The 12,132-nt window shown below is 36.9% G+C and overlaps 1 protein-coding gene across 2 annotated transcripts in view; it reads right to left on the bottom strand.

Annotated features, from left to right (window-relative positions):
• Positions 1 to 4,403: 4,403 nt before the first annotated feature.
• Positions 4,404 to 12,132, bottom strand: part of l(2)34Fc (lethal (2) 34Fc) — an 81,579-nt gene continuing 73,850 nt past the window's right edge. For both annotated transcript variants that reach the window (XM_067150747.2, XM_067150748.2), the window contains exon 4: positions 4,404 to 4,785. In XM_067150747.2, the coding sequence (XP_067006848.1) occupies positions 4,716 to 4,785 (70 nt within the window). In that variant the 3' untranslated portion in view covers positions 4,404 to 4,715. The remainder of the gene's footprint in view (positions 4,786 to 12,132) is intronic.

Raw genomic sequence — 12,132 nt, 5'->3', positions numbered from 1 at the left:
CGTATGACTCGGTAGACAGACCTACTCTTATGAAGATTTTGCAGTAACTAGGACTTGATGAGAAGACCCATAACCTAATCAAACAGACTTTAAGCAACACCAGGTCACGAGTAAAGTTCAGAGGAGTCATATCAGAAAGTTTTGAAATTAAATCAGGAGTGAGACAGGGAGATGGTCTGTCCCCTCTCCTCTTTAACTGTGCCTTGGAGAAAGTAATAAGAGAGTGGCGAAAGGAGTTAGCTAGAATGGAGATTCCAAGTGGCATTTATTTGGGACATAAGCGCAATGAGCTCAATGTTGACTGTCTGGCGTATGCCGATGATCTGGCCCTGATATCTAATTCAATAGAAACTTCAGTGAAACAACTAAATGTTCTCAGACAACAAGCAGCAAAGGTTGGGCTACATGTGTCTCTCGAAAAAACACAATTCATCACGAACATCGGTGAATCTCCTTGTACGTTGCATCTGGAACAGGGAGAGATCAGGGAAACCAATAGGTTTAAGTACTTGGGAGAATGGTTGGAATCCAATCTCTCTGAAGGAACAGCTTTGTCAACTCGAGTTAACAGGCTTGAAATGGCCTACCAATTGACCAAGAATACGTATAATAAAAAGTGTCTCTCTCGTAATACTAAGATGAAGCACTACCAGACAGTCATCCGCCCTGAAGCCTTATATGCTTCAGAATGTCTAACATTCAACAGGAAGGGACTCATGGAAAAACTTGAAATCCAGGAAAGAAAGATAATGAGGAAGATACTGGGGCCAGTCAAGGAAGGGGACAGTTATAAAAGACGGCCTAACCAAGAGCTCTACAAGTACTGTGAAAGAATAACGAATGTAGCAAGGAAGAGACGCCTAGCATTCTATGGGCACGTCTACAGGATGCATCCTACCAGGTTGACCAACCGGATTCTCAGCTACTGGCAAAATAGGAAGACCAAGTCACCATGGTTGATGGAAGTGAATAAAGATCTACAGGAACTGGGAATAACAGAAGGAATCTTAAAGGATCGTACAGCACTCAGGAAGATGCTTAAACATAAGAAGTTCCAGGACAGATTATCAACAAAGAAGACTGGCGCCCTTTGGACAAAGGAGAGGAAGGAGCAACACAGCCTGAGGATGCGCAACTACTGGGCAAACATCAAAGCCCATTCCAAAATGCAATAGTTGAATGTCGTGGTCCTTAGCTGGCCTATACGAAACAAGAAGAAGAAGAAGCAAACCTGTTTTCCATTAGGTTAAGCCAAGTCACTTCAATGATCACCATTACCTTATTTTTGTTACCATAGTAAACCTGCTCTGGCCCGAGAGGGAATCAAGTTTGGAATACTTACGAAGTTAGAGAAATGCATAGCAAATCAATCATAGCAATAAGACTTCATCTCACATGCAATGATGGTAGAAGGTAAATTAGGCAGAGAGTGGGCGAGTTGGCCGTGCGCATAGAGGCGCGCGGCTGTGAGCTTGCATCCGGGAGATAGGGGGTTCGAATCCCACTGTCAGCAGCCCTGAAGATGGTTTTCCGTGGTTTCCCATTTTCACACCAGGCAAATGCTGGGGCTGTACCTTAATTAAGGCCACGGCCGCTTCCTTCCAACTCCTAGGCCATTCCTATCCCATCGTCGCCATAAGACCTATCTGTGTCGGTGTGACGTAAAGCCCCTAGTAAAAAAAAAAAAAAAAAAAAGGGCAGAAAGTAGCTGATTAATAAAATGACAGGCAAATTAAATATTTGGAGGACTTAGAATCCTCTTGCGTATGAACACCTAAAATGCTTGAGACCCATGTCGGTAGATTTCCTGGGCTGTTTTACAACCTCTTTCGGAGCAAATATTATTACTTTCTGTGCCAAGAATGACAAACAAAATTTCATGCCAAGTCAAGAAAATAATTGGCTTATTAATAAGCTAATGCTTTTGTAACAATTCAGAAACCTAGCAAGTTCGTCATCTTAGCAATCTCCAACTGTACTATCTTTCCATCTCAACAACAATAGGATTTACAGTAGAGATTAAAACCCCAGCATGACAGGTCTAAGAGCTTTTGCAACTGACCTGGCGTGTGCTATAGATCACTCCAAGTTAAGAAAACAGTAGTGCTGTTGTGGATCTACAAGGAGTGAACACTCCCCCCTCCCCCATTCCTCCTCCTCCTCGTAAGACACCCATAATCCCTTGTAATTAAGGAATATAATAATGTAATTTTTATTATGAAATAATGGGTATATTTTTTCCTGTGAGTTATTAAAATAACTACTTAACATTCTCTGTTTCATAAATACATTCACAGGCAGGAAGCACAATGGCAGAAACAGCCACCACTTTGTTGCCTTCCTTCATTTTCCTTCTGAGTTGCTCTGGTACATGTAACGAGTAACCTGTTATGCTGTGAATTGCTAACAGCTTATTACTGTTGAAGAGAAGTCATCTGTTTATTTGTGTGTATATTCTAATATTCTCGTACTGTAAAGCAGTTGTTATTCAAGATTTTGATGCTATTGTGTGCAGTGGTACATCACGGCATGGCTTATAGTGATACAGAAATTCACTATGATTTGTATCTGTACTTAGTTTTGTTATTTAACTGTTGTTTCTTAAACACATTTAATTTTTACCACTTTTTTATGACTTGTTTTCACAAGCGCATTTAATTTTTATAATTTTTTGTGGGGCGATACTACAGCACAGTAGTACCCGGCATTGCCGGGCAAATTTATTAAATGTAATTAATTGCATCCCCCCACCCCACACAAGCCTATAAAAATTATCTGTTTCCCAATTTCTCCCCCAGTTTGCCTTGAACTTCAATACTGAGGTTTTATATGTGCAGTAATTTACCCTTGTTGCTGTGAAATCCTAAATATAAGCCTCCTCTACAAACCCTGTACCCTAGATTTCATAAAAAAAATAATTTGCAGCTTAGATTTTCCCCCTTTTATCTTCAACTTAAATACAAATTTCATAAATTTATGCATAAACGTATTCCCATACTGCTATGAAAACCAAACTGAGCCCCTCTTAACCCACCCCGTCCCCTTGAGTTAATAAAACTAATTTGCAGGTTAGTTTCTTCCCCCTTTTATCTTGAAATTCAATAGAGTTTCACAAATTTTTGTGCTGCCGATTTCCCACTATGCTGTGAAAACCAAAATGAGACCCCTTTAATCCCTTAGTCCGCTTGGATTTCTAAAAATAATTTTCAGCTTAGTTTGTTCTTCCTTTTATCTTGAAATTAAACAACGAGTTTCACACATTTTTATGCTGCCATCTTCTCGCTATGTTGTGAAAACCAAAATGAGCCCCTCTAGAAACCCTGTCCCCCTTGAGTCCATAAAAATAATTTTCAGCTTAATTTCTTTCCGCTGTTATCTTGAACTTAGATTTCACAAATTTATGCACAAACGTTTTCCCATATTGCTTTGAAAACCAAAATAAGCCCCACTAAATCTGTAGTCCCCTTAAGTTAATAAAAATAATTTGCTGGTTAATTTCTTCCACCTTTTATTTTTAACTTAATTACAGAGTTTCACAAATTCATGTGTCACCGTTTTCCCGTATGTCTGGGAAAGCCAAAATGAGCCCCCGTACCCTTGAGTTCCTAAAAGTAATTTTCAGCTTAGTTTCTTCTTCCTTTTTCCTCAAAATTAAAGGCTGAGTTTCACCAAAATATGTGCCGCCATTTTCCCATGATGCTGTTTAGCATAACTGTTTGATGTGGCAACCTTGTTGTCACTAGAGCAGTACTGTTTTCTTAACATGGTATGACCTATAGGTATAAGAGCATTTTTTAAAACAGTAAATTCGTGGCAAAGAAAGTAGGTTGATCTTGAATTTGAGCTCCTGGCTTAGGCATTTTTTGAGCTGTAATGGCAGACATCTAAATTTAGTATAAGTATAGTGCATGTGGTGAAGCATTATCAGCATGAGGACTGCTCAAATTTTGATGTTTCCAAAATCCTTCGTTCTGGCAAAAAGAATAAGGAAAAGTATAAGTATTTTTTAAGTGTATGGGGAAAATAAAGAAGAAATACATGCCGAGGCATTTGGTTTTGTGTTTATGACAGTGCACTACACGTGAGTAGTACCTACCACAGATTACGCTGATAAATTGTTCATAGTTATACAATCAAACAGAGAAAACTCCAGAATTATTTGGCTGGCAAATGTTAACCAAGCAACAGTGATTTGCAACCCATCACCAAGTTACGGTGTACAAGAAGATTGCAAAATATTGTTACCAGTATTGTTAAATCTTCTGGTAATAGAAAGTAGGGTGTTGTCAAATTTTAGGAGTAAATGGTGATAGGAAATAAAACTAGTTTGCTACTAAGAAATTAGCTGGAATTATTATTTTAAGAACTGTGGGAAAGGAAATGACTACTAAAAAGTTAACAGATTGTCTTAACATTGTTTGAGGTGCTTTATTACAACAAAGAGACATGATCATTCTCTGCTCTTTTCTTAGATCCACAACTGAGATATAAATAAGCAGTTTTCAGAAATGAACACTGATATTGTTATGAAAACAGGATGCACTTCCCTCCTTCAAGTTATTGATGCAGTTAACGAATGTTAAACAATTTCCTCTTTAAATTAGGTTATAAATAAGATTTTTTCTTTTTGGCTTTTTGCAATGTCTAAAATTCTTATTATACAAACATACATAACAAAAGCATATTTTTTTTTTTTTTTACAGAGTGCATATATTTTACACTACAGACACAGGCTCAGATTCATGTCCAACCCAGTACTTGCCGCCATTTTCAGCTACAGTGACTCTGAAACAAGGAGAAAAATCATTGAACAAAATGAAAATAATACATATTTTATTCATATGAAGATTTTTTTTTTCTCTAGATTTGAAGACTGAATTTTTTAGGAAGATCTCAAATTCAATGGAGTCGTGAATTTGCCCACTTTTTATTTAGGTATTACTTGTGTGTACATTTTGAAAAAGTCTATTGGCATTCATTAAAATATTGAAGAATTGCATCACCATAAATATTCAACAATGTTAAAACTCACATTGATGTTTTTAACTTAAACCCTGTGAACTTCAAAATTCAGAGACTTGTTATACAACTCTTTCAGTTTCTCAGACATGGTCATTTAGAAACTACAAATATGCTCTCTAGTGTCACTTTTAGTGCATTATGATATTGTTCTCAATTGCCTTCAGTTTCTCAGGAAGTATTTTCAGGCTGTGTATATCTTTATTTTTTTAAATTAGCTTTCGTTTAAAGGTTCTGATATCGATCAGTCGCCATGCATCTGCACTAGCGCTGTTGCCCAGGTGGCAGATTTTGTGTCAGTTATTTAACTAGTTTTTTATTAAATGATTTCAAAGAAGTTGGAAATTTATCAAACATCTTCCTTGGTAAATTATTCCAATCCTTAATTCCTTTTCCTTTAAACAAATATTTGCCCCAATTTGCCCTATTAAATCTTCACATTTTGATCTTTCCTACATCTAAAGACTCCAGGAAAGCTTATTCGTTTACTAATGTCATTCCAAGCAATCTCTCTACTGACAGCTTGGAACATACCGCTTATGGTAATCAAGCAGCTTGTCTCTGTACTCCCCAAGTTTTTCCAGCCAGTTTGATATATTTTTGTAACGCTACTCTTTTATCGTAAATCATCCAGAACCAATTGTGCTGCTTTCCTTTGGATCTTTTCCAGTTCTCGATTTAAGTTCCTGGTGAGGATCTAATACACTAGAACCATGCTCAAATTAGGTTCTTATTAGGGTCTTAAATGCCCCAGTGAAGATCCTTCCTAACAATAACACCTAGGTACTTACAGTGATCCCTCTGGGGTACTTTCACCCCAACAACACAGTAATTAACACTGAAAGGACTTTCGCTCATGGTAAAACAACTTGACTTTTCACCCTCATTTACCATTATCCATCTCACAACATTGTCAAGGTCTTTTTCTGTAGACTCTCGCAGTCCTGTAATTTCTTCACTACTCTATACAATATAACATAATCCACAAAAAGCCTTATGTGATTTGAGTTCTTTGCTCGTATACATACATGAGAAAACATAAAGGTCTACTAACATTCCTTAGTGGAATCCCCCTTCTTAATCCTTACAGGATTGGATAATGCCTGTCCTACTTAAATTATCTGAGTTCAGTTTTCTAGAAATCTAGCCACCAATTCAGTCACACTCATTTTCTCAGTAATCTCCCATGATTTACCCTATCAAAAGCCTTAGATAGGTCAATAATAATACAATCCATGTAACCTCCTGAATCTAAAATATCTGTTATATCTTTCAAGTTGAACCTCAGTGGAATAACTTTTCCCAAAACCGAATTGCCTTCTATCAAACCAGTTAGTAATTTTGCAAACGTGTTCCATATAATTGGAAAGAATGCTTTCCCAGAGCTTACGTGCAACACATTTCAAGCTGACTGACCTGTAGTTTTCCGCTTCATGTTTATCACCCTTACCTTTATGTACTGGAGCTATTACAGCAATTCCCCATTCATTTGAGTAATAAAATAATTTAGATATGGTACCATATCACAACCCATTATTTTAGCATGTCCCCAGAGATCTTATCAATTCCAGCTGCTTTTCTAGTTTTCAGCATAGGTATCTTTTTGTAAATATCTTTCTATATCATTGGTAAATTTTAGTACTTCACCAGTATTATAGTCACCTCTACCTGGACATTATCCTCATATACAGCCATCTTTACATACTGCTGCTGACTAAATATTTCTGTCTTCTGCAAATCCTCACCTACATAGTTCTTGCAATTTCCTCATTAATGACTGCACACTTTTGAAGTCCATGTTGGACTCCATGTGAAGTCTGTCATTGACTAAGAAAGCCGTAAATCTGGTTATAGCTGGTGAGTGGTACTGCTTAACTTTGAGTTGCCGGTCGTTAATAAGGAATTTGCATAAACTACAGTATACACACCCCTTGTTCATTAATAATTCTTAGAATGTCCTTCCTATAATCAGTTTCTGCATTAAAATACCTACACATACCTTTCTATTTTTCACTAAAATTCGTATGATTGCCAGTTATGCTTGCCATCATGTTATCCTTTGAGTAATAAAATAATTCAGATATGGTACCATATCACAACCCATTATTTTAGCATGTCCCCAGAGATCTTATCAATTCCAGCTGCTTTTAGCTGAATTTGATTTCCTGGTAAGCTCCCTTAATTTCTTCTTACTTCCAAAACAATTCCTAACTCTGTTTCTTTCCAGTCTGCACCTCCTTGTTAATCACTTTATTTCTACATTATAATATAGGAGGTCCTTAACACGGCTTACCACCTTCAAAGGTACCTGTTTTCACACTCCTCAACAATTGTTTTAAACCCATCCCATAGGCTCTTTACATTTTTATGTACTATTTTCCATCAAACATACATACTTTTCTCAAACTCCCTCATACCTGTCTTATCAATCACATAGTACTGTCTAATATTTCTATTTTTACAGCCTTCCTTTCTATCACATTTGCTTTTAACTATGAGAAAAACAACTTTGTAATCACTTATACCATCGATCACTTGAGTTTTTCTATAGAGCTCATCTGGTTTTACTCACACCTTGTCTATAACATTCTTCTTCTAGTTGGTTCCTTCACTTTCCAATTTAGCAGTCCTTTCCATACTACCTTATTTATCATTTGGTGGTAATTCCTTTGCATTACCTTCACAGTTAACATTTTATAAATTGAGATCACCCACTACAATCATATTCCTTTCTGTGTTGCTGATTATCTTATCAAATAATTATATCATCATCACCCCTTCTAGGTTTGTAAATTGCAGAAACATCAAGTTGCCTTTTATCTTTGCAGAAGAGCCTTATGCCTAAAATCTCATGTTTCTCATCGTTAACGATTTCATAGCTTACAAAATTTTCTCACCAATATGATTACTCCCTCTCCTATCGAATCAATCGTGCCTGTGCGATAAACATTCCAGTTCCAGGAGAAAATTTCTCCATCCAAATTATTTCTCTTTTTCTTTCCTTATTTGTTTGTCGTGTCAGGCTCACTAAAATCCACCACATATAAAAGACAAATTTTACAACAAAACACAAATGAAAAAGAAAGAAAGAGAGGAAGCTTAAGGAAGTGGATCTGGGCATTTTAGACGACTCCGTACCTAGCACAGCACATGGAGATGATGATGCTGCATTCTTGTGTTGACTCCTTGAGGCTAGTCTTCAGAGGTGACTTTATTCCTTTGTTTACAATACTTCTTCACTTTAACACTTACAACTTTGTCATCCTTACCCAACTTCCAGCTCCCTTATCTTTATTTATATATCTCGCAAGACCGTACAGGAGTGAACAATCCTTTTCAGAAAAGAAAGCATGGTGGTCTTTCAGGTCCATGCCATGTGACATTAAACTGCTGGAAAATTTACATTTCTTTATTGGACAGCAGTGAAATTTAATTAGAACCTTTTAACATTGCTAAAAGTTATGGTGTACTTTGAGAAATTAGAGTTAGATCTGCACAAAACATCAGATTTTGAAACTTTTTATCTCGTTTCTCACAAGCATAAGGCCATGAGAATATAAATCAAAACATGTAAGAGTGTGCTTGATAAAATCAAAGTGACACTGAAGCATCGGTGATGTACATATTCATTTCTAATTCTATATATTTTAACACTATTGCTTCAAATGAAGTTTCAAGCAATCCACCAGTGAATATAAAGAAACTTAAAATGTCCATTTGGGAAGATGAAGATGTGTTTTAGAATGTAAAATAGTATTTTATCAGTACTCACTGGTGTACCAAGTTCTGTCTTCTGTCATATACAGAGTGTTGCAAAACTATTTGTACAAAGTGATACCGGTACTGGAGATAGAACATACCAAAATAAACAGATTTTGTACTAGCTGTCATACCAGTTGACAGATCTGTCATATAGGTGGTTCAGGTAAATGGAGAAAAACACATACATGTTGGATGAGAGAAATAGCCTTTCAGTCAACGACCGTTAGTATAGAATACAATACAATGGACTTATTTTGTCTGCCAAGATTAAGGCCATTAGGCCCTCTCTTGCATCTAACCAGAAAATACAGTATCTACATCTGCAAAATTGAAATAAATACACTTACATTTGAAACATCTTGCAACTACTAAACAATACAATATTATGATAAAAATAAAAAATAAAAATAGGAAAAAATAGAATGATGATGATGAAGATGATTATTTACACAATTATGACATGATTAGCTCATTTCTATTAACCTTGGTAATAACAGTGGGATTATATAAAGTCTATAATTTGAGGAAGGCTAAATCTACAATATTACCATAGCATTAGTTAGTAGGTAGTGGTGACAAAGTTGCCTAAAACTAGCAGGTGAGGCTCCTCTGACAGAAACGAGTAGTATATTCCATTGTTATGCCGAAGAAATAACAAATGAGTTTGCGTATCGAGTGGTGCAGTAGGTGGAATAGATAAGGGTGTATCAGATTTTGACCGTGTTCCGAAACTGTGATTGGATGAAAGGTGGTGAAATTGACTGTACAAGTAGGGAGGTGAGCATGAGGAGAGTATTCGATGAAGAAAGCATAAGGCATGAAGATTATGGCGCTGTTCGAGTTTTAGCCAACCCAGTTCATCGTAGGCACGTGTAACATGGTCAAAGTATAGCCATGATATAGGATTTTGGGGTTATGCCATGTCAAGAAAATAAGGTGAAATTCTTTACGTTTCGCAGAGAACTTTGCTCTGCATCTTCAAAAGAAAGTCTCAACTGTCCACAAGAAAGACTTCTCAAACACTGAGGTTTGAATTTAGACATTATAATAGAAATGGAAGTGTTACGTTCATTCGTCACCAGATGACTCGGGACTGATTACGCAAGTATTGTCTCTACTTTTTAAAAGTATTCCTTCATCATAGAAAATTGCCGCTTCTTGCCTTCGAGCAGTCTACGACAGTATCCTTTGTCGTCGTCTTGGTCAAATTGTTGCTCTTTTACCTTCGGAAAATGGTTAGAATTCTGGACTGTAGGGTGAGTGTGGAAAAATCTCCCAATGAAATTCCTGCAGCAAGTCCTGTGTCTTCCTGGCAGTTTGGAGTCCAGCATTTTTATGACCAATTCAACATGAGAGCATGCCTCTTTGATGGTTGTGAAAAGCCGGACAAAGTCGTCTTAGAGTAGCATAGTAGGTGTCAGCGTTTATAGCACTGTTTCCAGGCATGAATTCATTCATTTAAGACTCATTTAAGGTCCCAGAAAAAATATGACATGAATTTCTGTGATTGTGCATTTTGACTTTGCATGGCTTTTTTGATGAGTTTGAATGATACCACTCAAGTGACTGCTGTTTCCTTTCAGGAGTTTTGTACAAAACCCATGTTTCATCCCCTGTGACAATTTTCTCAATGAATTCATTGCCATACTGTTTATAATGCTCCAAGAATTCATTGCAGAACCCATTCATTCCTTTATTGTATGAATCACCCATGCATTTAACTCCTGAGCTCCTCCCCACCAGTATTCATACAGGCTGTTCCATTCAGTGAGGTAACTCCCTCCTCTTGATCATGCATCATGCAGACATCTGTTCACAGCCCGCTTTGGAACAGACAATACATACAAGTATCGGGACCAGTAACCTTTCTACTATGATTAAAATGTATGAGGTACAGAAGATCATGATCTACTATTCATTCTCTCTCTGTCAGAAAAGACTATTTGGTAAGATAACATAAAAACTGTAGATTGCAGGAAATATAAAATTTAAAAAATTATTGTTATTCATCATAGAATCAATTTGTACCATACATAAGATTTGAATTGTCATTTTCTACATCATTTTGTTATATAGCATTTATCAAAAGGACCAGTGTTAATGGAGATATTCAAAAATTAATTTTTAGACCTTCCCCAAACTGCTGTTTCACCCATGATAAAAAAAAATATTTATAGTTTGAATTGTAGTGCCTTATCCCCTGACCTTAAACACCAATTTTTGTTACATTTAGTTCAGCAGTTTTCTCATAATGAGCGTACATACATACAGACAGATAGACTTGATGAACATTTAAAATTTGTATTTTCTGTTTATTCTGGACATGACCAATACAGACATACCAGGGGCGTATTCTCCTTGACTGCAAGGCATTCATTGCATGCGTTATGATAACACAAAGAACTGTCTGATGTACGATTTTAGGTTGTTTCAAGTCAAATATTAACGATTTCATCTCTAAGAAGTTCAAAAGGTCCGCGTAACTGTACTAGTTCCATTGCTTGACCACGTGTGGTGCTGGTGTAGTCTCGCCATCTATTCCACTCTAGAAAGAAATAGACAGCAAATGGAGGAGTTAAGGATGTAAGGCATTCAATCTTAAAATTGCATTCGGTGGCAGACGTAGTTCTGAAACCCTCCGAATGATGTCGCTGCAATTGAAACTTGGTCAGAATTTGTCACCCCATACCCGTGCTACCCTCTGTCATCTGTTAGCAACTTGAAGAATGTTGGCATGTATAAGTTTACAGCGAAGGGGACCCACAGATTACACCCCCAGCGAGAACCCAACGTGATGAAACTGACCAGTGCCACTGGGGTGACTTACCTCCAGTGCTTGAGTTGTGGCTAACTAGTGAGTTAATTCATTGTGTGTTTTGCTGCTTAGTGAGTTCATTCTGTGCGTGCTGTTCCTGTGCTATTCGTCATTTTCGGTGTTTTATTATATTTTGCGCGCATGTGGTATTGACGATGGATGAGTCTAAAACGGATATAATTGTATATCAGTTTGAAAAGCCATTTACTGGCCGTTCGTTTGATGAAAAGATTCAAATAGTTAAAGCCGGGAGACCTCTACCTTCCCTCGCAAATTTAAAAACCGAAAACAAGAATTGTGTACGCACGTTCAATCCAGAAACTTACAGTAAAGCTGTTTGGCTCGAATTCACCTACATGTAATTAGGGTGAGTAGAATTTAAATTTTCTTAATAGATTGTGTTAACTGCATGGTTACAAGTTGCATGCCTCAATGGAGATTCCAGGATACGCCACTGAGACATACCCATTTTTAAACATTCTGACCAAAGTACTGCCAAAAAGATAAGGATGTGTGTTAGCTCAAATCATCTGTTG

Source organism: Anabrus simplex, chromosome 7, assembly GCF_040414725.1.
Source record: "Anabrus simplex isolate iqAnaSimp1 chromosome 7, ASM4041472v1, whole genome shotgun sequence".
NCBI lineage: Eukaryota > Metazoa > Arthropoda > Insecta > Orthoptera > Tettigoniidae > Anabrus > Anabrus simplex.
The sequence above is the reverse complement of the archived record's forward strand: the minus strand, read 5'-3'. Positions and strand labels throughout refer to the sequence as shown.